This window comes from Equus asinus, chromosome 8 (genome assembly GCF_041296235.1).
Source record: "Equus asinus isolate D_3611 breed Donkey chromosome 8, EquAss-T2T_v2, whole genome shotgun sequence".
Classification (NCBI taxonomy): domain Eukaryota; kingdom Metazoa; phylum Chordata; class Mammalia; order Perissodactyla; family Equidae; genus Equus; species Equus asinus.
In genome coordinates, this window is record NC_091797.1 from 30434301 (window position 1) to 30456885 (window position 22585).

At 58.1% G+C, this 22585-nt stretch overlaps 2 protein-coding genes across 5 annotated transcripts; one reads left to right on the forward strand and one right to left on the reverse strand.

Annotated features, from left to right (window-relative positions):
* Positions 1-3629: 3629 nt before the first annotated feature.
* On the reverse strand, positions 3630-11204 carry LOC106834585 (gametogenetin-binding protein 1-like). 3 transcript variants are annotated; one of them, XM_044776414.2, is made up of 7 exons: positions 11067-11204; positions 7906-8289; positions 7171-7283; positions 6645-6739; positions 6273-6420; positions 5200-5339; positions 3630-3895 (listed from the first exon to the last, which is right to left on the reverse strand). In XM_044776414.2, the coding sequence occupies exons 2-7, from the start codon at positions 8202-8204 to the stop codon at positions 3845-3847; spliced, it is 846 nt and encodes a 281-aa protein (XP_044632349.2). In that variant the 5' UTR covers positions 8205-8289; positions 11067-11204; the 3' UTR covers positions 3630-3844. The 3 variants fall into 3 exon arrangements, with proteins under 3 accessions (XP_044632349.2, XP_070371189.1, XP_014701785.2); XM_070515088.1 differs by having other exon boundaries at positions 7171-7286; XM_014846299.3 differs by lacking the exon at positions 11067-11204 and having other exon boundaries at positions 7171-7286; positions 7906-8506.
* Positions 9213-16115, forward strand: BAK1 (BCL2 antagonist/killer 1). Of its 2 annotated transcripts, none has more exons than XM_014846300.3 (6): positions 9213-9640; positions 11696-11796; positions 12726-12861; positions 13202-13345; positions 14449-14629; positions 14755-16115. In XM_014846300.3, the coding sequence occupies exons 2-6, from the start codon at positions 11727-11729 to the stop codon at positions 14857-14859; spliced, it is 636 nt and encodes a 211-aa protein (XP_014701786.1). In that variant the 5' UTR covers positions 9213-9640; positions 11696-11726; the 3' UTR covers positions 14860-16115. The 2 variants fall into 2 exon arrangements, with proteins under 2 accessions (XP_014701786.1, XP_070371190.1); XM_070515089.1 differs by lacking the exon at positions 9213-9640 and adding an exon at positions 11134-11270 and having other exon boundaries at positions 14755-16111.
* The last annotated feature ends 6470 nt before the right edge of the window (positions 16116-22585 follow it).

Here is a 22585-nt window from a genome sequence, read left to right on the forward strand (position 1 = left end):
TCACGTCACTCTTCACTCTGATAAAATAACCCCCCAAAACCCCAGATCCGCAAAGTGCCTGATCTTCCTTCCTGACCTCACCTCCTATTACGCCAGCTGCCACTCACTCCCCTCCAGCCACACAGGTCTTCCTCCTGTTCCTCAAACACCCCAGGCCTGCTCTGGCATCAGGACATTTGCACTGCTGTTCCCTCTGCTGGAATGCCCTTTCCCCAGCACCTCCCTGGCTCCCTCTCTCACTTCCTGGTGGTCCCTGCTTACCTTTGACCTCCTCAGAGAGGCCTTTCCCATCCCAGCAGTGTCTAAAACGGCATCCCATTACCCAGCTTCATCTTTCTTCAAAGTACTCATCACTCCCTATGTTATCAGTTGTCTATCCTACTAGCAATAATAAATGCTCAAAAAAGTGAAGGTTTTGTATGTCTTGTTCACTGCTCTGTTCCCCAGTGCCGAGAACAGGAACAAGATGTAGTAGGTGCTTAATAAATATTTGTTCCATGCCAAACAGCACTTCATTCAGCCCACACGAGAAGACCATCATTCGCCCATTTCATGGATGTGGAAACTGAGACTCAGAGCGGTATGGGACCTGTCTGCAGACACATGAGCTTGTCAGAGTTGGAGCTGGGGCTCCAACCAAGACAGGTCCCTCCCTCTGCCTCTCTGCTCTCCATCTCATGTCCCGCCTGGAAGAGAATACAGGTGGTTTTTCCCTTCCCTCACCCGGGATGGGCAAGACTGACAACCAGTGACTCTAGACAGGGTGCGAGCTGGTATCTTCCTCGAAGGTCCTGCCCAGGAGCCCACGGGGAGGGAGATACCACTGTCTCCCTAGCAGGCAGGCCCAGCTTTGACCCTGCCCACCTTTCCCCAGAGCCACCCAGCCTGCTCCCCACCCCCTACCCCCAGTCCCACCCCCACCACCTACCTCCTTCCTTTCAGCCATCACTGGCCCCGAAATACCCTCAGCCAGATCTAGAGGCTGCTTTTCTCACCTCTGTCCCACCAGAGATACAGTGAGAAAGAGAGAGACATAGAGACAGAGAGAGAAGCACAGGGGGAAAGAGAGAGAGAGAGAGCAGCAGAAACAGAGACATTCAGCAGACACCAACAGAGAGAGACGGAGGAAGACGCGAGAGAAGAGAGAAACCTGAAGAGCAGCAGAGACTTGCCAAGTTCTGGCCTAATGGCTCAACTCAAACCCGCAGGCCTGACCAGGGCCACTGCCAGCCCAGTTGGCCCTTTTGAGCAAATTAGAGAGAGGCACGCTGGCTGGGTTTCAGAGCCCTCTCGCCCTTGAGCCAAGCACCCTGGTGCAGGACCCGACCTGCACAGCAGTGCACGCAGCCCTCCCCCGTGCATCCTGCATACCCAGGATGGGAGGGCAACTTTAAATGCCACCCAGTCCTCAGGTCTGCCCCACAGATGAGTGTGGGTTGTTCCCTTGAAGGCTTCCAGAAATGCCTGGGCTCGCTCGGTGTGGGCCATGAGCCTGAGCCCAGCCCTCTGGACTTGCCCGTTGGGCCTTCCTCCACAGTAGGTCCTTGGGCCATGTCACCCCCGCCTTCGCCCCTCAGCAGTGTCGAGCCAGGCCCATCCACAGAAACCAACCCAGGGCCCTGCGGGGCTGGGAAGGGGTCCTCACGCATGTGTCAGCCCACAGCCCCCCTTCCTGCTCCAGCGCAGCACCAGCAGCCACATGTCCCAGCCTCCAGCCCTTCCTCTCTGTGGCTCATAGGAACCCTGGGAGTGGACGAGGAGGTGCCATGGTCCTCACGTGCCAGAAAGGGAAAGCGAGGAGCAGAGACGGGAGTGGTCAGCACAGAGTCCTACAGACTGAACCAAGGTTTCTGCCCCCCTCACGCCCCAGCAGCCCCACTCTTTTGGGGTCCAAGGATGAGACGCTCCTGTCCCCAGGAGCTAAGGTGGCCTATGAGGGGCCCTATGAGCCTGAGCTGGCAGCGGGGGCCTGGGCTGGCCCGACCCACTGTGGTGCCTGCCTGTGCCCAGCAGCCACTGGTTGGCCCCACCCAGAGGGCAACGGGGCAGGGCAGAAGCTCTGTCCTCGAGCGCTCTGGGCCCAGCGAGTCCCCGCTCCAGCCTGCGCCTGGCCAGCATGAGGCTTCGGGGCCTATCAGGAAGGGGGAAGGAGGCCAGGTGTCCGGTCCATGAGGAGTGCTATGTCCATGTAGGGGTGTCAGGGGGGTCTAGGTGCAACCCCCGAACCCATAGTCCGCCCTCCAAGGCCCCACCCTTCCCAACGGCCAGCACTCTGGGAGGACATAATTAAGGCACAGGTGAGTCATACGGTCACAGGCTGCTTCCCCGCTGACTCAGGGGTCAGTCCAGATGGGCCCTTCCACCAGCCCCCAGCTCAGAGCCTGAGTCAAGGATTCCAGGGGCATAGCCGGGAAGCCCAGGAGAAGGCCCCGGACTGCTGTGAACCACCCACCCTCTCCAGACTCGCCCCCTCACCACACCCCCCCCAACCCCGGCAGACTCCCACCTCCACTGGACCTGCTGGGCTGGGGCGGGGGACCAGGCTGCTGCCATTTCCCCACCCCCACCCCAAGCACGAGCCACGGGTCCAAACAGACAGCTGTTATCAATCACAATGATCATTAAGAGTGGATGCCTCTGTTCCGACAGTGAACTTCAGCTCGGCAACCGGCCTCAGGCTAGACACAGTGGGGGCTCGTGGAGAACAGCAGACAAGCTTCTGCAAATAGCAGCTGTGTAGAGAGGACTTGGGCGCCATGTGAGCTCTCTTTCTCATTTGCATGCTGGATGCTCAGAGCCTGGACCCACCCAGAAGGGAAGGAACCAGGGGTGCCACCACCAGAGCCAGCAGGACCTCCTGGTGAACAGCACCTCCTGGTGTCCACATCAGACCTGGCCCTCCCTCCCATCGCATCCTCACAAAGCCAGGTGTGAGGGTGCCCCGTTCCATGACAGGAAGGGCACAGCATGTGTGCCCCCAACTCAAGCCCATCCTTGCTTCCGGGATTAGGTAGAGTTGGGCATTCTGGGTGTCTGGAACTCCCTCTGCCCGGATCCCAGGGGCACCCGGTGCTGAGCATGGCACCTAGCGGGCCATGACCAGTGGCAGCAGGATGGGGCCCTGGCCCCACCCCTGTAGCACGGGCCCTCGAGCATCACCCTCAGGGACCCCTCACCTTCCCCCAGCCCAGGCACCCAGCACGTCCCCCCATCCCAGGGCTGCTTTCCTGGCTTTGTCCCTGTGCTGGCTGGGCAGGAACTTCCTGCTGGAGAATTCCCGGATCCTCCCCGGGAGGCCGCAGGCCTGGCCTGGGAACTTAGGAGGGAGGGAGGGAAGTCGGGGACACTCCTCCTCACCAGGGCCAGGCCTGTGGCAGCAGGGCCTCCCATAGCGCTCTGGGCCGCGGGGTCCTTCCCCACCCAGGGTCAGGTGCATCAACCCGCCTAGTCCTCGCACTCAGATACCCCGCGGCCCCTCCGCTGGAACCCAGGACTCTGCAGCAGGGGCAGTCCTGGCATTACGTGGGCACAGACTGGGGACTAGACAGATAAAACGACAGACCCAGACACAATGAGCTTGTTCTGGAGTTGAGGATGAGCGGCAGGTCCACACACACACAGCCGAGGAGGTCGGAGTCAAACTGGGTTTTATTAACAACATCGGAGGCCTGAGTCTGATGGGTGGGGACAGTCTGCCGGGCAGGCCCACCCTGCAGACAGGTGGACACTGTTTATCCCAAGACCCCTGGCCCCAGGGGTTCCTTGGCTGTGCCCTAGAAGGGGGGATACATTCCTGTGCAAGTTCCAGGGCCCTGGGGTGGGGCAGACTCGGCCAGCACCGGGGTCACTCCGGAGGCCAGTTTCCCATCTCGTCCATCTCCTCCAGGAGCAGGTGCTGGGGGCAGGAGTGAGTGAAGGAAGACGCCTCAGCATCTTCGGGCTCTCCCCTCCCTCCTCTGCACCCCCAGAACTTCCCACCTATCCCCCAGAGACAAGCACCCCGAGGCCACCTTTTTCAGACCCTCCCCCACATCCGCACAGCTTGTCCAGGTCCACCAACCCTGAGCCATCTCCCTCCCATAAAATGGAGGGACCCTTCTGTCTCCAGCTTGGGGGGTTCCTTGCAAGCCCCAGGAGTCAGGCACCCTAGCCAACCCCTGCCTTCCCTCACCTCTGTGCTGAACACCACACCAAGGGGCCTCTGTACCCTTCCCTCCAGCCTAGGGTGGTATGGCAGCTGCCTCTGCGCCCCTCCCCCAAGTCCCCAGCATTCCCCAAAGGCTGGGGTGGCGGCTTCCTTCCCCCCAAGCTTGGTGTCCCTGAGGGTAGATAAGGAGAGATGTGGGGTGGTGAGAAGGACAGGATCCTTGAAACACCCAGAGGAGGAAGGCATTCCTGAGGCTGCTGTCCCCCAAGTGAGGACTGAGCTGGGCCCCCACTTGTCACCAGAAACCCCCTGGGGCCCCCCAGTATTGCTCAGGCTACTCCAGGACTGTGACCCCTGGGTCAAGGGCAAGTGCGCTCAGGGAGTCGTTCTGGAGGGAAGGGAGAGGACTGGAGTCCTTGGAACCCTGTGCTCTTCCTTTTGTGAACCGCACGGACGGTCAGGGGCAGATAGCCACTGAAGGAATGAATGAGCTGATGAAGGAATGGAAATGAACTCAAAAAGGACATCGACATGGTTTTCAACAACAGCTCCATCAATGTGCACTCAGAGAAGCTGGGACAGGCCTAACCTTGAAGGCCAGTGTCAAGGGGGGTGGCAGCGGGGTAACTCCCCCATGCCTGTGTGTGCTTGTGGGAGTAGGTGTGGGTGTGAATTGGAGAGAAAAAGAGCAACACTGTGTGAATTACAGATGCCCAGGAAAACCTTAGAGCTGCCTAGACAAATCCTCTTGTACAGATGAGAAAACTGAGGTCCAGAGAGGGAAAGGGATTGCCCAAGGCCACACAGCAAGCGAATGGCAAACTTAAGACTTAAAAATGGACATTTGGACTCTGGGTCAAGTAGGAGACAGAGGGACTGATGGAGAAGTGTGTGTGTTCAGGGGCTCAGGGTCCTACTCTCTGAAATACCCCCACCAAGGAGAGATTGTGCCTTCCTGCCCAGACAGTGAGGCCTGTGGAGGTGGAGGCCTCCAGCCCACTCTCTCCAGGGCCCTTAGGCAGTGGGGGATGTGGGGGATGGGCCAGGCATACCTGGCCATCCACAATGCCCGCCTCCTCCAGGGTGATCTCTGGCTGGGTGAGCAGCTCCCGGCCCTCGTGGCTGCCCATCTTCCAGAGGCGGGACTCCCGCTGTACTATCAGAAGCTTCTTTAACTCCGACTCCACGAAACCTGAGAGCCAGAGAAATGGGCACGGGACATGTGGGAGAAGGCAGCAGCAACCTGCTAGGGACCAAAGGAGAAGGTGGTGCCTCGGGACCTCATGCCAGCCCTGTGCAGTCTCTGGTCACCCCCAGCACAGCCCTTTCTTCTTCCATTACCTGGAGCCAGCCAGACACCACCTGCCCACCACCCTGCCATCCCCAGGAATCTCACTTTCCTTGGGCTCCACAATGAGTATGAGTCTCTACCTCCTGGCCAGAGCATGTGAGGAGCAGACATCTGCCCCCCTGTAGCCACCAACTCAGGAGCAAGGATCTGGAACCACCCAAACTGCTTGAGTCCAAGTCCCAGCTCTGCCCCCTTACTGTGTGGCCTCAGACAGGTTACTTAACCTCTCTGTGCCTCAGTTTCCTCACTGTGAAGTGGAGATGATAAGAGGACCTCCCTCAGAGTTGTGATGCAGTATTTCATGAAAAGTGCTTAGAAGAGAGTCTGGCCCATGGGAATGGTGATGTCAACAATGATTTTACCATATTATGGTATTACCACTGAGCCATCTGCTCACCCTGTCTGGGCAGCACAGGGGCTGCACTGGGAGAGCGGACTCCTGGGGCCCTGTCACAACAGTGTGTGATGGGAAAACCAGGGATGGAGGTGGCCAGCGAAGGAGGTAGAATTCCGGGCTGGGAAAAGGTGGTGCTCAGGAGACCACAGCCCCAGTCACAACCGCCACCTCGCTGCCTCCCAAACTCTGAGGGAGGAGGACCCCTGCGAGACCTCACGTGGTGCCCAGCCCAGCCACACGCTGGTCCCCCATCCCCGGTGGTCATCTTAGGTCCTCTGGCTCCACCTGCTGGTGAGAACTGATATCGCACCCGTGAGCCGCTAGCCACAGTGGGGCTCCCGGGCCTGCAGGAGGCGAGGTGGGGGCGCAGCACTTACCCACGGTGTCTGTCGACCTAAAGGTCTTATGCAGCGGGGACTGGAGGGTGACGGTGCCTGGGACACAGAACTTGAATGAGCTGTCCTCTTCCTCCGTTTCCTCTTCCTCCCCTTTCTCCTCAGGGGTCAAGCCTTCCTTGAGAGGCAACTGAGGGCGTGGGGGGGAGGGGTCACCGGGCAGGTGAGAAGGGCGGGCCCCAAGCCTGCAGCCCCCACCCGCCTGCACCCCCTACAACAGAGCGCAGGAGGGAGCAGCTCCCAAAGGTTAAGAAAGGGGACCGCTCCCCCTAGGCCTGGGCCACACATCCTGAGGCCAGCCGGACGTGGGGAGGGAGCAGGGCCCACCCAGGCTCCCCCCATCCCCCCACAGACCTTGACCACCGCTGACTTCTGAAGCTGCTTGTACAAGGTGAGGAGGCGGTTCCAAGGGGTGGCCCCCTCCTTCGAAGAGGCTAGCCTGAGGTCTCCTGTGAAGGGGCAGTGTCACAGACAGGCTGATAGCAATGGGGGGGCGGCCCAGGCCCAGGTGGGCAGGGACATCGGGAAGGCTGGACTGAGGTGGGGTTTCCTTGTTTTCTTTAGCAAACACCTACTATGTGCCAGGCCCAGGCATAGGCACTTTACAAAGAACAGTTCATTTAATCCTTTCAACTACCCTCTGAGATAGGTACTATTATACTCCCATTTCATGGACGAGCAAATTGAGACACAGAAAGGCTGAGCAACTTGCCACTGTCACACAGCTCGGCACAGTGGAGCTGGGATTCAAACCCAGGCAGTCTGCCTCCAGCATTCCCTCAGACTGTCCTGTGTCCTCCCAGGACCCACACCCTGCCAGACCTAGAGGAAGAGGGTCTGTGTCTGGCGCCTGCCCCAGGCCTGTGGCCACCACACTCACCATCAAGCAGACACTCCTTCTCCTCCCTGGTGAAGGCCTCGGGGCTGACCTCCAGCGGCCCAGTGGCCCTCCGCAGGCATCCTCGCTCCGCCTCCAGGGCTCTGGCAAAGTGGCTTCTGATCCCAAAGCATAGTCACATGGGGCCCAGAGATGCAACAAAGGCCCCTGAGCCCCCAACCCCTCCCAAGGCTCTCCGCCAGGCCCTGCTCAGCCCCCTCCACCTTCCTGCTCCCAACAGCTCCCTGCTCTGCCCTCTGGGGTCTTCATCATAGATGAGGGCTATCGCTCCCCGAAGGTAGGGTGGGGAGCAGAGGGAGAGGTGGGCCCCCTTCCTCACAGGGAGTGGGCACCAGGTCCAAATGGGAGTGGGAACCAGGAGGGAGAGAGTGGGGAGGGAAGGCAGGGTGGGGCGGGGCCCAGAAAGGAGCTGGAAGCAATGGGAGCCCAGTCGGCCCTGGCATGCTCCCTTCCCAGTCCCCAGCCTGTCCCCCTTCCATCTCTGGTGCCTCCATCCACCTGTCTCTGCCTCCTCCCCACCACCCCCATCTCTGGGCTCCTCCCCAGCCAGGTATCCGGTTCCAGTCCTCTGCCCATCCGAGGACTCACATTCCTGGACCCTCTCCAATCTGGGTCCTCGCATCTTAGGCCCATATCTTTCCCCCAGCTTACATCCCGGCCTCACCGGCCCCAGCACCTCCATCCCAAGCCCCTTCCCACCACAGCCCAGCCCCTCACCTGCTGGAGGTCCCTGGGTCCCCGGAGGCCTCGCCTGCTGCCTCCTCCTCTTCCCTCCCCTCCTTCTCAGACAGGTTGTCCAGCACCTCCTGGCTTCCTCTGGGCAGGAATGACTTCACCTCCACACCCTGGGCCGCAACCCTCAGGACCTCCACGGGGGTGGGGGTCTGGGTCCCCATGTCCCCCAGCCCCGAGGGACTGTGCCGTGGCACGGCCACAGAGAGGACGTAGGGCAGTGTGGCGGGTGACCTGGGCTGCTTCTTCCCCACTCCTCCCTTGCGATCTGTCATCAGGGGCATGGCGTCCTGCTCTTGCGACGGGCACGCCCGACCCCGTGACAGGGCCTTGGCGGAGCTTTTGGGGCTGCTCTTTCTCCCCACCAGGCTACGGAAAAAGCGCAACATGGAGGAGCGGCCCAAAATTCGAGGTCGAGGCGTTGGAGCTGGGGCCTCCATCCTGAGGGGGACCCTGACTCAGAGGGAGGGGCCGCAGCAGCCACCCCCAGGACCAACTGCTTAAGAACAGGAGGAGTTTTCAAATTAAAACCTCCAGTTGGAAACTTCCAGGAGTTCTAGAAGGCAAAGGTCAGGCAGGCGAGGGGAATGTTGGGGGGTGGGGGAGGACCTGGTGGTGGGGCTTAGTTGTGGGCAGAGAGGGCAGGGTTTGATGAGGCAGGGGCAGGAGGTATGGGGAGCCAGACTGAGGGTGGCTTGGGAGGCTCCAGGAGATGTGGGGGTGGGGGGCAGGCAGAGGAGGCTGGGGGGGACCAGGGCCCCGAGAATGGGGCAGGGGCTCTTAAGGACGTGCACACTCCTCTCTCCACCTGGCTTGTCCTCTGGCTGAGGCTGCTGCTGTCCTTGAGAACCTTCCCCACGCCCAGATAGTCTTTGACCTCACTCTTCTCTCCTCTCAGCATCCAGCTTGCCGGCGCCCAGGTGGTAGCACAGACCCCACTGTGTTTTCACCTCTGTTTAGCTGCCTATCACCTTCAGGATCTCGTCTCTCCAGAGACACGAGGTGCCTGGTGCACGCGTCTTAACCACACGTTGAATCTCAATTTAGCATTATTATTCCCCAGGGCACCTACAGACCTGATTATAAACCCAGCTCAGGGACCCTGGGAGAGTTCCTTAAACCAGCGGAGCCTCAGTTTTGTTCCTCTGTAAAATGGGTGTAGTCCACAGCACCTACTTCCCAGGGTTGTGAGATATAGTGAGACAATGGTTGCTAAAGGGCAGGGCACAGGCAGTGCTTAAAAAGTGTCACCACCCTGATTGTTTTATTGGTATGTATTGATCAAAGGAAGAGAGGGCAAGATCAAGGAGGAGGGCTGGGAATCAGGGGTAGGAAAAGCAGCGGGGGAGAGGGAGCCGCTCCGCCGGCCTGGACCCGTGGGTAGGGGGCGGGAGCGGCTCCCAGGGCCGGGCAGCCCAGACCGCCCCCTAGGCTGCAGGCCGGTGCATCCGTATCCGGCGGCCACAGAGCAACTTCCTCTAGAGGGAGCTGATTGGAGCCGGGAGCAGCCGGCACCTCTATGATCGGCGCAGCCTCGCGGGTCCCTGGGGCCGTGCGCGCCAGGACAAGCAGAGGCTGCATCCAGGCACCAGAAATTCACTGACGCCCGTTCCTGGAAGCCAGCCCTGGGCACCATACCCCAGGGAGCAGCCGCTGGCCACTCGGGACCTCCGGCCTCGGCCCCGCTGAGCCATCCTGGCCTGGGCCAGGGTCCGGGCAGGTAAGCTGGAGGATCTTGCCCATCCACCCCGCTCTCGGCAGTCCCAGGCCCAGGGTGGGGCAGGGAGCCCGCAGGCAGTAGGGTGAGGAGGGGGAGGCCTTGCGGCTTGCCTGGGCAGCGCTGCCAACCCCTGCTGGGGGCCTGATCCAGCCAGGGCTCCCTCTGGCTGCCCCTCAGACGGCTTCCCCTCTCGCCCTGGCCCTGGGTGCCAGAGAATGGAGTGCCAAAGAACCGGGTCCCTTAGCAGTCCGGGAGATGGGAGTGGAGGTCAGACCCAAGGTCAAGGGCAGGGAAGAACTTTGATGGCGCTTCCTGCCGCCCCAGGACCCCTAGCCTGGGTGGGTAGCCCGGGCAGTCACCTACCCCTAAGAACATCCTGGGCCCAGCAAGTGGGGTGCAGTGGACTCCCTTTACCAGGAAGTGAGGCCACTTGGGCTGGGCAGGGGTGAGCCCAGGGCAGCATCAGGCCTCTGGCCCTGGGGGCCGTTCTGAGGTTCCACCTGCTCCCCGGCACTGAGCCCCTGGGGTGCTGGTGGAGGGAGCTGGAGTACAGTCAGCATCCTGGGGCCCTGCTGTCCTGGGGTGCCGGGTTTCAGGGACCAGGGAGAGGGAAGGGCAGCTTGATCTGGAAGGAGCTGCCTGGATGGGGGTGTGCCAGGCAAAGGTCTGTTTTACACAGGCCGAGCACCCCGGGGCGGAGGGGGATCTGCCCTCTCCCCGTCCTGCCCCAAGAGGGTGGAGGGGTGGAGAGCTGAGTGCACAGGTGGTCCTGCCCCCCCCCCCCCCCCCGCCTTCTCTGGGGGCACTTTCGGAAATGGCCCCAAGCCTGAGTGGGAGGCAAGTGGGCCAGGGAGGGTACTGTGCCTCCCAGGGAGGAGGGGCGAGGTGCTGGCCAGGGTGGGGCTGTGCCCTCCCCAGGGATGGGAGGAGGGGCACTTCTTGCCTGGGTGATGGAGGCAGCTTTGGGGTGGAGGGGAAATGAAGGGGGTGCAAATTGAAAGTGAAACAGCTTATGTCCAGGAAACACTCCTTCTGTCAAGGGTTCACAGGGCAGATCGTGGCTGCGGCCGGGACTGGGCGAAGAGGAAATCTGGGGCTGGGACAGGCGAGCAGGCGGGTGGTGGGGGTACATGGGTGAGGCAGGCTGGGGGGCTGTGAAGAAGGCCCTGGCTCTTGAGGCCTTCCTCAGCTCACTGCCGGGCAGGAACGGGAAGAGCACAGGCCAGGCGTAAACAGGGGAAGTTGCCCTGGATAGGACACCCTCTGAGGTCCACAAACTGGAAAATAAGTCTTAAATGAGTGTTGAGTACATGGACTCATGGAAATTCAGATAGCCATTCTGACTCCCTGACCAGCGAGGTGGCCTCGGGCACTAACCTTTGTGCCTCACTTTTCCCACCTGTAAAGTGGGTCTGGTGATGCTTACCTTCCTGGGTTAATGGGTATTCTCAGTGTCCAGCACCCCCCGGAGAGGGCTCACACATGGCAGAAGTATACCATAGGCGCTCAGGAAATGTTTGCGGCTAAGAGGCCTGAGTTGGAAAACAGGTGTGCTCTGACCAGCCAAGGGGAAGTGGGACCTTCGAGGACGGCCTTCATGGGTCATTGGCTGGAAGGTAGCAAGCCTGCGGTAAGTGTGTGCTGGGTGGGGTGCAGGAGGCCCCAGGAGCAGCTGAAAGAACCCCCAGCCTCTGAAACTCGCCTCCCTCGCCCAGGAGTGAGATGAAATGGGACTTGAGACGCACTAGGCACTCAGTGGCCCCAGAGGCCTGGCTGCTGGCTGCAGATCCCTGGGTGTGTCTCTTGGCTGCCTCGCTGTCTCTTGCCCAGTCTCCTTTGACGGGTTGCCAGTGTGACACTCTCTGAGTTCCGATTTGGTCAGCAGACTGCATGAGGAACCAAGGTGGCGAAATAAGAGTGGTGAAATAAGGCTGGAGCTAGGACTGTGGGGTCTTTTGGGCATGAGGCCCCCCTCCCTCCTGTGTGGCTGTGGGAACCTCTTTTTGGTGACCCCTGCGCGTCCCCATCTCTGCTTTTTCTCACCCATCCCCACAGGCTAACACTGTCCTCCACCGGGACCTGAAAAATGGCGTCCGGGCAAGGCCCAGGTCCTCCGGGGAAGGAGTGCGGAGAGCCTGCCCCGTCCTCCACTTCTGGTAAGGGTCTTCCAGCCCCTCACCCATCCCATAGCCACCAGGGCCCTCTGTGAGGGTGCAGAGAGCAGACGTGGACAGGGTCAGGCAGGACCTATGGGCAGACTCTCCTGCCTCAGTTTACTCACCTTGGATAAAGGAGAAAAGTATCTCCCCACCCAACGCAGGTGGCCCGGTGGCCTCAGAAGCTGGAGTTCGGTCAAGGTTATGCCCTGGGAGTGGGGAGGAGTCTGGTCCCTGGAGGGTACCGAGGCTGGGAGCGGCTGGGGAGTGAACATGAGGCAGGCACAGCGCCATCCCAGGGCAACAGGGCAGGATGGGGGAGGGGGCAGAAGCACTGGGCTGGGTGGCCTATCCCTGCCGGAGGAGAATAAGGAAGTAAGGTGGCTTATCACCAATCAGGTCTGCTAAACAGGGAGTGGGATTGTTTTACGGCTTTGGGGAGGAAGTAAGATGGCTGCCCTTCTTCCCTCTTCCAAGGGGACCATCGGGGAGGCCTGCAGCCCACAGCCCACCTTGTATTGTTCCCTGGACTTTGGGGTCGGGTCCCAGGTCTGTCCCTATTTCCCTATGTGACTTTTATGGCTCCACATTCCCTAAGCCGTCAGAGCCGGGTCCGTTGTACGCACTAAAACAAACTCGGGGGCCCAGGTGCCTGGGGTTATATCCTGGCTCCACTGCTCGTTCTAGCTGTATGATCTTGTGCAAGTTCCATAAATACCCCGTGCCTCGGTTTCCCCAGCTGTAAAATGGGGATCACCTACTTCACAAGGCCGTTGTGAGGATTAAATGAAAAGTGCCAGAAGAGTGCCCTGCACAGAGGAAGCACCAGGTGTTAACCGAGGGTTAGAGAGGGACGCTTCTGTCCCCGGGCAAGGACAGCTGTGACCTTGAGCTGTCCTTCCTCCCTGACCCCCGGCTTTGATCCTCAGAGGAGCAGGTAGCCCGGGACACGGAGGAGGTTTTCCGCAGCTACGTTTATTACCGCCACCAGCAGGAGCAGGAGGCCGAGGGGGCGGCTGCGCCCGCCGACCCAGAGATGGACACCCTGCCCCTGGAACCTAACAGGTGACAGCAGCCCCCGAGCCCCGCTCCGGGGAGGCTGAGGCTGACACAGGGTTGCTGGGCAGGTCTGGGAGCTGGGGAAGCCTGGGGGGTCTTGTCCTTCTCCCACTGTTGCTCCCTTTTCACTGTGGGCTCCCACCCCCATGTGGGACCTTGATCCTTTTTAGCACATGCCTGCCCCTTGACCCTGGGCCCAGCCCTCACGTCTGAGAACACTGTCAGGACCTCCAAGGAGGAGTGCCCAAGGCCAGGGGCATCTCAGGCAGAACCCCTTCGCTGTGGTCTCGGGCCCAGCCCTGACCGCCCGCCTGTCTGCTTCCTCACCTGCCTCCCGTTCCTCCAGCACCATGGGGCAGGTGGGGCGGCAGCTCGCCGTCATCGGGGACGACATCAATCGGCGCTACGACTCGGAGTTCCAGACCATGCTGAAGCACCTGCAGCCGACAGCAGAGAACGCCTATGAGCTGTTCACCAAGATCGCCTCGAGGTAGCCCTGGCCACGGCCTCTCTGCTGTGCAGTCACCACGCCGCGCCCTGCCCGTGGGATGGGAGACACGCGCTTCTCTCTGTCAGTGTCAGGAGACATGTTTGCTGTCCCTGTGTCTGGTTAACTCACACGCGGTCTTGGCCCCCATCTTTCTCTCTCTGGGTCCAAGACTCCTCATTGTTTGTGCATAGGCTCCCAGCTCTTGTGAGCTCTGGCACTGAGGACCCGACTCGGGTTAGATCAGGACGGTAGCGGGGTCTGTGTGGGGATGTCCCCAGAGCTGCCCAGCCCAGTTGGGACTCAGCTGTCCTTCCAATTTGGGACTACATTTCATACCAAAGATGATAAGGTTGCTACCCTCTACCAGGGCCTGGAAATGGCTTCCAGATGCTATTATCTGGCATCCGAAAGGCGATCTGGGATGGTGTTTAAAGAGACCAAATGCCTGGGCCCAGTCTCAGCTTTACCACTTACTGTTTTTGTGAAACTTTCTAGCCTTCAATCTCCTCCATCCATAAAAGAGGGGAAACATGCCGAGGACGGTGTCCTTGCTTCAAGGTGTTAGCTGTTGTTACCATCTGGGCGAGGGAGATTTGAAGCTGGGCATGAAGGAAGGAGCAGGCACCAGATGCAGAATTAGTGCTCACAGCTGCAACCTCCTGCCCCTTGTCCGTAGAGGCCACCCCCACCCCGCTGTGATTCCAGGACCTGTCCTAATCTCCTCTTCTGTCCTTTTCTCTCTGCTGTCCCTCGGGCTGCCAGGCCAGCAGCAACACCCACAGGTAATCTCCTGCTGCCTCTGCCTGCTCGCTCTGCCCTCTGCCCTCTGCCCTCTCTGTGCCCCTTTGCGCCCACAGCACTGGGGCCACCCCCAGCGGCAACATCCCGCTTATGTGCCCCTTGAGCTTTCTCCTTTCACAGAGACCCAGGCTCTTCCCGAATCGAGGCCAGGCTGGGGCAGCCTCTGCCGCCTCGATTCACAGCTAAGCCATTTTGCTTTCGAGCTGTGAGAGAGGTGGGAGTAGAAGGGGGTGGGAGAGGGAGAGCAGGCTGAAGGGCCTCCCGGGGGTCTCTACTGATGGCATCTGATGCTCTGCCCACAGCCTGTTTGAGAGCGGCATCAACTGGGGCCGAGTGGTGGCTCTCCTGGGGTTCGGCTACCGCCTGGCCCTGCATGTCTACCAGCGCGGCCTGACCGGCTTCCTGAGCCAGTTGACCCGCTTCGTGGCTGAATTCATGCTGCATCACTGCATTGCCCGGTGGATCGCACAGAGGGGCGGCTGGGTGAGTGCCCAAGCATCGGCAGCCCCCTTCCTGTGCTGAGGCTGCCCCTCTCTCGGCCCCATCTGGGTCCTGGGAGCCTGCAGATACTGTCAGCCCCTCGATGACCACTCTGTCTCTCCTGGCAGGTGGCGGCTCTGGACTTGGGAAATGGCCCCATCCGGAATGTGCTGATAGTTCTGGCTGTGGTTCTGTTGGGCCAGTATGTGGTACGAAGATTCTTCAAGTCATGACTCCTGGAGGGGCCCTTTGGGGTCCCAACTGAGACCCCTGCCTGGACTTCAGCCAATCCTTCTCCCTTCACCCCCTCCCCTGCAGGGGTCCCCCCCTCAAGTGTACAGAAGCTTTAGCAAGTGGCACTCCCACCTTGGAGGGTCCCTGCCCAGGGGTCAGTCAGGCTATAGGGGTGCCCCAACATTGCATGGTGCTATTGGGCCCCATCCTGTCAGACAGGGGCTGTAGCCTCCTCCCTCAGCTCTCTGGGAGCCCCTCAGCCCTGGCTGCTGGGTGTTGGGGAGACTGATAACTTGGGGAAGCAAGAGGCTGGGAGCCACTTCTCCCAAAGAAGTTGTTAATGGTTTTAGCTTTTTATAATACCCTTGGGAGGACCCTCCCCCAGCCCCACCACTCTGCCCAAGCCAGGATGTCTGGGCTGTGGGGATTAGCAGGCGTACCTTGTATTCCCTGGGACTCAGCTGCTCTGGAAGGTCAGAGATGAGACCTGAGCCCAGAGCCCAGTCCTGACCCTTCCTAAGCCCATGTCCCCCAGGAAGAGGACTGCCCGGGGCTGGGGCTCAAGGTTCTGCTCAGCTGCCCCTGCTCCCACTCCCCCCACCCCATGTTGCCTTTGCAGTTGGACTCTCAGGGATTCTGGGCCTGGGGGCTGGGGTGGGGATGGAGACTGGAGCTGTGTGAACTTATCCAGCACCCTCCAGCCTGCCTCCTGAGGGCCGCCGTTCTCTGCCTTCCCCTCACCTATTACCCCTTGCTTCCAGCCCATTCACTACAAGTGAAGCCTACCCCACCCCTCCCCCTCCAGATGAGGAAGCAGGGGCCTTGGATGAGTGGAGGGCTCAGGCCCCCTCCTTGCCCAGACTACAGGGTTTAGGACTGTGGTGTGTGATTGTCAGGGAACGAGGGTAGGGAGCCCATCTTGAGGTTTCTGAATGAGAGAAGGGCTAGTAACACCACTAGGAACCCCAGGGTTGGGATCCTCCCTCATGGCCCGGGCACAGTGTAATCAGGGGGAATGGATGGGGAACTGTGAATACTTGAACTCTACCCCCAATCCCCCCACCCTCTACACCCCCACCTGCCCTAAGCCCCTCCTGTGGGCCAGGGTGGGGGTGCCTTGTCTATCTTGCACAGCCTAGGGGAAGGGGAGAGAGAGTACTGATTAAGCCAAATGCATGGAGGGGCTGCAGATGGAGCCTACTGCCACCCCTCAACCCTCTATGCCTGAAAATAAACTGCAGTCCCCCCACAACCGCTTGCTAATTTTTCTGTCTTCTGCCCGCCCCCCCGCCCCCGCCTCTCCATCAGGCTGGATGGGGGAACCTGGGCATGCCTGACATTCACCTGGTTTATTACTGAATAATGTCTCATCTTGGGCCTGCAGAGTCCTGTGGAGAGCTGGGTGTGGTCTCCAGACCCCTAGAAGGTCTTGGCTCCTCCCCAATCTCTAGCCCCTTCTCCAGGCACTTCCCTCATCTCTTAGGGTTCCAGGCAAGTTTTCCACTCCCTTAGGAAGTCGGGGGACCCCAAACTGTTGGACTCCGGCTGCAGAGTGGTAGAGCAGCTGCACATGCCTGGGGACCCCCACAGGCCACCTTAGGCCTGGCCTGATTTCCTCTCCCTTCCTTGGGCCATCACCCACGCTAGCCCAAAAAGCTCTTCTCCCCCACACTTGGCTCTGCCTGGGACACACTGTCCCAGCTCCCTCTTCTGGATGTCCCCCACAGCTAGCACACACACAGGGCTTTTCATTCTAGTTTTGTGCTGCATGGGAGTCCCTATGGGGACGCAGCCAGGGGTGATAAAAATAACAAGTGTGGGGGCGTTGAAATGTTCCAAAATTTACAAAGTCTTTCCAGGCCCGGGCATCCTGGTCTCTGTTCTGACACCCTTCCTAAACGGTCACATGGAAGTCCTAAAGGACTCGACTTCACTTTCACTCCTCTGAGGGCGTCTTGCCAATCCCCTCGCCCCTCCGACTTGGTCTTCAAAGAGTCAGCGCACAAATGTAGTCATGGAGAGTGGTCCTCGCAGCAGTGGTGGCCGGAACGGTGGTGCCTACGAGGCACCTCGCAATCTCCTGCAGGAAAAGTTCATAGACATTTGTGGAACTCGCACTACGCACCGGCTTCATGCTGAGAACATACATCCAAGCCCCATCAGTAGGTAATACAGCTGGTGACCTGGGGTGGGGAACAAACTCCTACTTTACAGATAGGGAAACTGAGGTACCTGCCCAGAGTCACAGGTAGGAAAGGGCAGGGAGCTGGCACTCGCCATCAGGATGCTGGTTCCACGTTTTACGTGGAGGCTGGAAGGATGGGAGCTGGCGCCACTGGTCTCAAGCACAAGCCTGCCGAGGGGTTAGCTGAGTAGGAAGTGTAAGGTCGCCTCTGCGGCCCCGGGTGCAGTCGCAGCTCGAAGACGCAACCCTCCCCAAGACGGCAGGAAGTGAGCGGGCTGCCCGAGTCCAAGATGGCGGCCGCCGCGTCGCGCACGCAAGCGTGCCCTCTTGTGGGCGGGGCCTCCGAGCGCACCTCCCTCTCCCTCCCACAGGGTTTGGAGGAGGAGGCCCACGCACAAGAGCAGATACCTCCAAGGCTGGAGGAAAGGAGGGGGAGTGGTGGCGGGAGGTGCGGTCTTCTCGGCCCCTGAAAGAAAGGAATTGGAACGCTATGCTGGAAGGCCTGGGGAGCCCCAAAAGGTTTTGGCCTGTGCCTAGCCCAGCCCCCTCCTTTCCACCCTCTATTCTGCCAAGATGAAGTTTCTAAAACCGAAATCTGGGCCAACCCGGTGGTGCAGCAGTTAAGTTCGTAGGTTCCGCTTAGGTGGCGCGGGGTTCGCCAGTTCGGATCCCAGGTGCGGACATGGCGCCGCTTGGCAAGCCATGTTGTGGTAGGCGTCCCAAATGTAAAACAGAGGAAGATGGGCACGGATGTTAGCTCAGGGCCCCTCTTCCTCAGCAAAAAGAGGAGGATTGGCAGCAGATGTTAGCTCAGGGCTAATCTTCCTCAAAAAAGTAAAAAAAATAAAAAAATAAAACTGAACTCTAAGCGCATTCTGGAGTTGCCTAAACCAGGGCTAAACCAGGGCGTGAGAATTTAGGAGGGACAGAATAAGGCTGGGGCTGTGGGTGTACAGGGAGCACATGGGTTCTGCAGGTATTAAGGAAGTTAAATCAAATTCTCAAAATTTGTGGTTCTGAAATTGAAGCTTCGTTTCCACCGAAGAGGTCTAGATTCCTCAGTCTATGGAGCCACTGAGTTCGGGAGACCAGCCCGGGGAAAGGAGCGCGTTCAGGTGGCATCTGCTCAGTTTTGTGCCGTGTCAGTATAAACACCTGCCCTGCCTTGTACCCAGCGCGTCCTCGCCCCCACCCTGCAGCTCACCTTCATGTGTTTGCTGTTTTACCCCTTATAAGAGAGTTTATTTTAGGTCACTGGGTGTCCATCCAAATGAGAAAATCCTTCCTTCGCCCGAACCCTCAGTAAGTTGTTTGAACAAGTTTTTAATGACTTAACTATCTGAATGCCATTAAAATAAATTAAAATTAATTTGTTAATTAAAATAAATGAAACCAGCATACCCTGCCCCACTTGTACACACCTCAGATGTAAAGACCCTGACGAAGACGCTTGCAAAATATGGATTTAGGGATTTAGTTCAATCTAAGCAGAACAGATGTTTATAATCCTCTGTGAGAGAGAGAGAGAGAAATGGAGCTACCAAAGATTGCTGGAGGTGTCCAAAGGTCAGGGAGCAGAAAATCAACTAATTGGGGCATGTTCACCAATTGCCGGACATGTTAAAAAGGTGAACACCAGACGACTCGGATATGAAAGATGGGAAGGAGGGACTCAGCCCGCCAGATAAGAGGATGAAAAGCAGTGATGTGGCTGTTGAGCACATGACCGGAAGCAGATCTCTGGCAAATTGTCTGAATGATCCGGTAGAGGGGCAGCCTCACAAGCCCAAGATCAGGTAATGGACTAATGTGGGCAGAAACTGGACTTTTCTGAGAAAAGTCCCTTAATACCTGAAGGGACTAAAGCCACAGAATCTCCTTCCACATGGCATGTGGGATTTGGCAGTGGATGCCGGCGGGCACCACATGGCTGCCTGTGAGGATGTGCATGTGCGTGGCATCAGGAGAGGTGCATCTGAGTTGGCATCGCCTGTTGAAATCAACATGGAAATCAGTGTTCCTCTCCCCTTATCTCAATTCTCCCTTTGCAATTTTGGAATCATTCCTGGTGCCCAGTGCCTCAGCTTTTTCCAGATTTGGCTAAGAACACAGCATGAAAACAGTTCGTCAAAGTTGTCTGCTCCATCACATCACGCGGTGAACCTACTTTACAGACTTCACGGCACAGGCTTTTGTGAGGATTAGCTGCTGGGCTAATTAGGGAGCTGGGCTCACCAACCTCCTCATGTTTTCACCTGACCCCTCTCTGACCTGACCTCTGACCCTACTGAGAGCAGCTTCTCCAATTCACTTCCCGCAGATGGTTAGGCTTCCTCAAGAGTGAGAACATTTTCTTGCTAAATTCTCAGGAGGACCACGCCAGGGAAAGGCAGGGGGAATTTGGCACGTCCAGAGCCTCTGAATTGTGTTTGTTGTGAATCAGAGTGCAAGGGAGGGGCTGGGCTAGACTTAGGGCCGCGGGTTCCCATGTCTGCTGAGAAAGAATGAGGTTTCCAGGAACGTGAGTAACATTTAGTACCAGGCTGTGAGAGAAGGGCTGTGTGCAGCATGAAAGCCAAGTGCTACCTGGTAAGGGGGTGGGGGAATGTCCCTAGTTGTGATGGACAAGATTGTCTTCACATGACAGTGGACTTTCATTCTGGGTGGCCTGAACAATGGGCTTGCCAGGAGTGGCCCCCCTTCCTTCTCCCAGTGAGAGGGCCCACACCCAAGCTCAGCTTATCTTGGGACTGGGGGCTATTCCCGTATTCTGAGTATTCTGTGCCCCCCGCTCCCTGGCCAGCTGGGGACACGGTACTATCCACAGGCCCGAGGTGTCCAGTTACTGGCATCCTCAACTCAACAACTCCTGTAATGGGCTGGCACCCCAAATCCAGACTGCATGGTGCCAAGCAGCCTCTGTTGACAAGGCTGCTCTCTCATGCCAGTTGCATACAAAGGCGGGGTGATGGCGGGGAGACCCTTCTTCGGGGACGCACACTGGAAAGCAGGCCCAGTTACTGCTGCCCTGGCTCCCCTCCCCGGGGATGAGAGGTGAGTCAGGGGACCCACGGCTGCCTCTCTTCTTATTGACCTCCTTGTTTTCTCTTTCCTCAGTAAAGCTGTAAAGGAAAAACACACTCCTGTTTTCTATCTACTCACAGCACTACTGTCACTTCTGGCCACCAATGTATGGGGTTTTTCCCACACCAAGCAATTCTGTGACAGCAGCTGGGTGCCCTACAATTTAACTCAATTCCGACACTATCTTCCTGGACATACCGTCAGATCCCACAGGTTAAGGGCCCAGTCCCTCAAGACTGCTCCCCACCCACCCTCCTCAGACACCAATCTCAAGTCCAGGTTGTCACCTGTGCTTCTGACCCACTGGCTTGGAGGTGCCAACGGCTCCCTCTTCGGGTTCGATTAGTTTGCTAGAGCCACTCATAGCACTCGGGAAAACAGTTTACTCACTAGATCACCAGTTTACTACAAAGGATATTAAAGGATACGAATGAACAACCAGACTTAGAGATACTTAGGGCGAGGTCTGGAAGGGTCCAGCGCACAGGAGCTCCTGTCCCCATGGACTTTGGGGTGTGTCACCCCCCTGGCAAGTGGATGCATTCTTGTTCACCAACCCAGAAGCTCCCCCGAACCCTCTAGTTCAGAGATTCTTGGGGAGGTTCCATTACATAGACACGGTTGATTAAATCATTGGCCACTGGTGGCTGATTTCACCTCCAGCGTCTCCTTCCCAGAGGTGAGGGGGCAGGACACTGGAATACCCAATCCTCTAATCAAGGTAGGTTCCCCTGGCAACCAGCCCCCATCCTTAGGGGCTTTCCAAATGTCACATCATTAACATAAACTCAGGTATGGTTGCAAGGGGCTTGTTGGGATGAACTAAAGACACCTTTAAATACCTTTTTTTTTCCTTCTTTTCCCCAAAAGCCCCCCAGTACATAGTTGTATATTTTAGTTGTGGGTCCTTCCAGTTGTGGCACGTGGGACGGCACCTCAGCATGGCTTGATGAACGGTGCTAGGTCTGTGCCCAGCAGCCGAAGCAGAGCATGCGAACTTAACCATTCGGCCACAGGACCGGCCCCTAAATACCACTTTTATCACTTAGGAAATTCCAAGGGTTTTAGGAAGTCTGTGCCAGGAACAGGGATGAAGACCAAATATATATTTCTTCTATAAATCACAATATCAGGAGAGCCTATTCCCGTGCTGCATGATGCTGTGGAATTGGTCTCGAACCCAAGTGCCTGAATGGTTTTGTCCAATGGGAGAGGCAATTTGGAGAGGGTGGAGGAGGGAAAGCAGGAGGCAGAGGGGTTTGGGAAGGAGAACCCCAGTCTGTGTCTCAATGAACGTCTCTTCCTTGCTGCTCAGGGCCCACCATGGCTTCACACCACCGTGCCTCCCTCTGTCACGGCTGCCCTGAGTCAGACTCTTCTCTGTACACTGTTCACTCCTCCTCTCCCCATCTCTGATTTCCCATTCCCACTACCAAGGCCCTTGGGTGGGTTCTCAATGTTCTAGGTTTTGCTAACAGTCCTTCCTCGGGTCCTGCCCTGCTCAGATCATTCCCACCACCCCACCACTGCCAAACTGGCTTCACAAAACATTGTCTTCATCATGTCGCATTTCCACTTAAAATCTAGGGGATTCCTTCTACTCATTACACTCACCTCCTCTTCGCTGGTCCCCAGTGGAGGCGCTGGAGAGTCAAAGGCTCTATCCTGGGGCTGGCCCGGTGGCACAGCAGTTAAGTTCGCACGTTCTGCTGCTTGGTGGCCTGGGGTCTGCCCGTTCGGATCCCAGGTGCGGACATGGCAGCGCTTGGCAAAAGCCATGCTGTGGCAGGCGTCCCACGTATAAAGTAGAGGAAGATGGGCATGGATGTTAGCTCAGGGCCAGGTTTCCTTAGCAAAAAGAGGAGGATTGGCGGTAGTTAGCTCAGGGCTAATCTTCCTCAAAAAAAAAAAAAAGGGCTCTATCCTCAGGGAGCTTACACTTCAATGGAGGAGCGTCAGGCAGTGATGATGACCCAGGGAGCAGTGTCAGGGAAGCCCGGGGGCCATGGGGTACCAAGGGAGATGCACCAAGCCTGGTCTGGGGTTGACCCAGGGAGACTTCTCAGAGGAAGGAACAAACTCATCATGTCAGACACGCCCTTGAGCCCTTCTCAATGGCTTCCAGCCTTTTTTCTTACTCCTAACAAATGGTCCACGTACCACTCTGGCGTCTTCAGAGTTCTTCCCACTTCTTCCCCATTCCCCAACCCACATTAACCAGGAATGTCTCCCCTCACCCATCTCCTTTGTTTGTTTAAACATAGTTACTTCATCCCTTAACATCCAAAGGGCAGCAGGATATACCGTCCCCAAATATGCCACTTCGGTATATTTTGAGCTGTAGGCACTTGAAAAATAGCAAATGCAGGGAGAGGCTTTCTCTGAATTCCTGTATCTGCCTAAAGACAGATCTTCCAAAAGGAACTCAATGGTCATATATCCCCCCACCCAGGAGT